Here is a 4742-nt window from a genome sequence, read left to right on the forward strand (position 1 = left end):
AATAATAATAATTGAGATAAATAATTTTAAGTTAAATGAACAGAAATTAAAATAACTAAAACCAAAATAAAAATAAAGCTATACATAAATATTAAAAAATAAATAAAAATAATGACTAAATGACTAAAAGTTCAATTGAAATTAAAACTGAAAATCTAAAAATAAAAGCTGATTTAAAATTAATTAATAAATATTCTATTACATAAAAATCGAAATAATAATAATAATATTAATTATACCAATAGAATAAATTATAAGAAATAAAACTATAATAATAATAATAGCAGCAGAAATGTGGGAGGTGGTCTGATCAGGGATGGGTTGGTTAACCGAATATCTAAGCAGAAAATTAGTTGCATGTTAGTTGTACTTAATCTTTACGTTAGCTAAGTAGTTTGCAAAAATGTTTGTCCATAATGTGCATCTTTCACACACACTAAAAAATGTTGGGTTATTTCAACCCAACTTTGGGTCAAATTTGGACTAAGCCAACTTTTGGGTTAAAAATTGAATGTAAAAATTTTACCCAACGGTTGGGTTAGTCCATATTTGACCCAAAGTTGGGTTGAAACAACCCAGCATTTTTTAGAGTGCAGTAACAGAGAAAGACGTATTTCATCAAATTATATGAATGCATTTTGATCACTGCAGAGCTGAACACTGTACACTGAAAAGCATCTTTGTGTGAAATCCCCAAAAAACATCCAAACTCATCACGAAAGCATAATTAGACGTGGTATTTTTGGTCGCCTCGTCGACTGCTGCATCCCATCATTACGGACACATTCAGCATACGAGAGAAACGTGTGAGGAAAATGTGCAAGAACAAAAGACAAAAACACCTCCTACAGTCAACCCACACAAACAAATTTAATCCCCTTTTCGTGAGGCATAAATGGTCCAAACTTGAATACGCTAAACGTGGGGATCGGTGATGACAGTGGTTTTTAATGTAAAAACCGTACGTCAGCACTCCAAAATGTTTCGTAAAAAGTCATGTCACCTATGACTTACATATTCAGAACACATACACCGAGAGATTTTAATATACTTATATATGTATTTGTCGTTGCTGTCGATATTGGTCTTATTTCTTTTTTTTAATCATTTTTTTTTTTTTATCTAGACCAGCCAGATACAAAACCGGTTTTAGGATACAGTCACATCAGCACAATACCGGTTCAGAAACAGTCCATCCAGCTGCGAATCGTCCTCATACTGTAGAAAACCTGGTCCGTTCTTCCTGAAAAAGCAGATGTTATTTGTATAGATCTATTTCGTAATCGTTTTTTATTGTTGTATAGACTGGTGCGTATATATCTCGTGTCTTCTGTGCAAAAGTCTTTGAAAAGTATTGGACATATACACATTCACACGCAGCGCTCACCTGGATGAGTATCATCACCCAAAACAAACACAGTCACTTCCTCCTGCTTCTGCTCCCTTGGCATCACATAGTAAACAAACAGACTAACGAAAGAGACCTGTGTGGACGGGACGGGACGGGTGAGTTTGCAGCTAGCAGCATCCTCCGTGGGTTGGTCGTTCGATAAGGCACCGCTGCGTTACGGACTCTCTTCAGGACCGCAGGAGGCAGGACGGGTCAGACTGTGCTCTATCAGATTACACCAGACATCAGCTCTGTTTCCAACCCTAGTGAGCCGCCTACATAGGGAGCTGACTTCTAACGCAGCATCTGGACCAGGATTGATGTGAAACACTCTGAACTCCACATGCGACACTGATTCGATGTTAGCATTAGGGCTGGGTAAAAAATATCGATATCTCGATATTAATCGATTCTCATTTTTACGGAACGATATCAATTCTTAAATCCCAAGAATCGATCAGTCTAGCCTGTTTTCAGTTAATGGACGGAACGTTGAAGCGCACCTCCCATCCAATATAATGCAATAAGCATTGTGCTTTGGTGCTTTTAATATGAAACAAAGTCTCAGATTTCAAATTCTGTCCATTGTATTGCAGTCAAACAATAAATGCCGTTTTGGCGCTGTTTAATGTGAAGTGACAGATCGCTGGAGCGCCTCAGTGAACTGATCATCTCCTCCACATTAATACCAGCTTCAGCACAAAATAAACATGACTAAACATCCGAAGGTAAGTTAAAAGAAAGAGTACTACTTTACAATCCGTATTCTGTCTCGTGTAATTGCTCAATCAGTGTTTCAGCTGCGCAAAGACGTCATAACGGCTTGTAAACAATGTCACGTAACGTCACATTTACCTCAGAAAAAACATATTCGGTGACCATAAACTCATTAGTAAGCTAGAAAAATAAACTGTAGAGAGGGGCATGTTGCTAAATATATGCACCATATAACATATTCATTATATTTTTTACTGTTCTTCAGTGTTTAATTTATGTTTGAATAAATCCATCAAGTTTTCATGACAGCCACCATTATGTTTGCATTTCAAAAAAACGAATTGAAGTAGAAATATTATTATGTAACTGTAACTTTATTATTGTAAAAACTTCATTAATTTGAACCTTCAATATTATAGTAATGTAGTACCAACTGACTGAGATTTTTTTTTCCTTGAGAAAATTTGGCATGTACTGTAGCCTACCTGATATATATCCAAAATAATCGATATTGAACCGAATCGAATCGGTAATCGAATCGAATCGCAAGCTTGTCAATGAGAATCGAATCGTGAAGTTTGTGTCAAAACCCAGCCCTAGTTAGCATGCTGCAGGTTTACAACACAGTGGTTCTCTAATGGTGCATTGTGACCTAAAAAAGGTCCCAGGTCTGTTCTGATGGCTCACAGAGAGCAAAATTGTGAACAATGTGAAAAATAAAATGCAACTAAACATAAATAGTTAGGATAGTCAAATAAATAGATGAGCAAATTACAGAAGGGAGGAGAAAACACTTCCTATATGCTTTGTTGTTGATGTCAAAGAAGGTCATGTGACCAGTAGGTTAATTGAAAACAAACTAAACAAAATTTTAAAATGTTGATTGAAATATGTTGAAGTACTAAAATTACTAACTGAAATAAAAAAAAACTGAAATGAAAATTATATAATATAATTATATAAAACTAAAACTAAACTAAAAATATTAAAATATTTTGTTTGCTGAATTTTTTTTTGCATATTAGGTGAAAAACTTAAACTAAACAAAAGTTTTTAAATGTTGCCTGAAATAAGTTGAAGTACTAAAATTAATAACTGGAATAAAACTAAAACTACTCAGAAATACTTAAAGAAAAACACTAATAAAAATGACAAAACATTCAAATAAAAATACCAAAATGACTAAAAATGAAGCTAAAATTAAAACTGAATATATAAAATTAAAAGCTAATTCAAAACAGTAATAAAAAACCTAATTATAATAATAACAGCATTTTGATGTAAATTCAGTATATCTAAACTGCATAACGTAAAAGAAAATACATTAACATAAAATATATTAAATAGACTAATAAAAAAATGGTGCCAAGAACACGAAAGCATCGAAATACAACTTTGTATGATTAAAAATGTTGTACATGAACATAAACATTTTTTTTGAGTGTATACTTTGAATGTTAACTCTAATGCAAAACCACTTAAGAACCACTGTAATCAATATAGTGTTGGGGTCAAAGTCTCAGAATGAAGTGTCTTCTGCTCACCAAGGCTGCATTCGTTTGATCAAAAATATAGTAAAAATTGTGAAATATTATCACAATTTAAAACAGCTGTTTTCTATGTGAATATCTGTTAAAATGTAATTTATTCCTGTGATCAAAGCTGTATTTTACTCCAGTCTTCAGTGTCACATGATCTTCAGAAATCATTCTAATATGCTGATTTGCTGCTCAAGAAACATTTCTGATTATTATCAGTTTTGAAAACAGTTTATATTTTTGTGGAAACTGTGATACATTTTATTTTTCAGGGTTCTTTCTTAGAAAGTTCAAGAACTGCATTTATTTATTTATTTATTGAGATGTCTTTTGATCACTTTAATGCATCTTTAGACAGCATCTAAGTAGGCAGCTCACTAGGTTTGCTGTGTCATGTTTCATATGTGTTAAAACGGACACAGGAATCAAGTGTGTTACTGCGAGTGTGTTACTGCAACAACGTCAATATGTAGACAGTCCAAACGTATGTGTGTGTGTGCTTCAATCCTCACACTGTACTCTCCAACATCCACTCTGTGCTGCTGAACGTCACCCTTCGGCTGCAGGGTGGTGACACGTCTGTGTTCAGCTGGGTGCTGGATTTGTGCCGGCGGGTTCGAGCCCGGCGCGGGTAACTGTGGCTCTGGAATAGAGCATAGTCTCCGTCGAAGGAGAAGCGATGCCGAGTCCGAGCCAGTTCGCTGGGCAGGAGCCCCATGTTGGCCAGCGGCCCCTTCCGAGGGGGCTCGGCCGGGTTGGTCCCGGAGCCGATCAGACACAGGGACATGGTGGAGCCCGTCAGGCTGCTGTCCGTCTGCGTGTCGTCAGACGGTGGCCCTCCCAGGCTGGCTCTCCGGGACGGCGGCGCTGGCGCTGCTTTCTCGGAGCAAACGGGCGGAAGCTGGACTTTCAGCTCCTCCTGCGTCTCCTCCATCTTCAGCAGCACCAGCGCTTTGCAGTCCTTCGCGCCGGGCGACTCGGGTCGCTCCTCCTGCTTCGAGCCGGAGCGTCCTGGGCGACTCCCGTTGGTCTGCGAGTGCACCTGTACACCGGCGTCTCCTCGCGCTTTGGCTTTGGCCGCGTCGGCCCCGCCGTAA

The 4742-nt window shown here is 37.4% G+C and overlaps 1 protein-coding gene across 1 annotated transcript in view; it reads right to left on the reverse strand.

The window, feature by feature from the left end:
* Window positions 1–4153: 4153 nt before the first annotated feature.
* The window catches only part of LOC107681914 (leucine-rich repeat and fibronectin type III domain-containing protein 1), a 193368-nt gene continuing 192779 nt past the window's right edge, over window positions 4154–4742 (reverse strand). The window contains exon 6 of the mRNA XM_016478286.1: window positions 4154–4716. Within this exon, the coding sequence (XP_016333772.1) occupies window positions 4154–4716 (563 nt within the window). The remainder of the gene's footprint in view (window positions 4717–4742) is intronic.

Source organism: Sinocyclocheilus anshuiensis, unplaced genomic scaffold, assembly GCF_001515605.1.
Source record: "Sinocyclocheilus anshuiensis isolate Anshui unplaced genomic scaffold, SAMN03320099.WGS_v1.1 scaffold2470, whole genome shotgun sequence".
Classification (NCBI taxonomy): Eukaryota; Metazoa; Chordata; class Actinopteri; order Cypriniformes; family Cyprinidae; genus Sinocyclocheilus; species Sinocyclocheilus anshuiensis.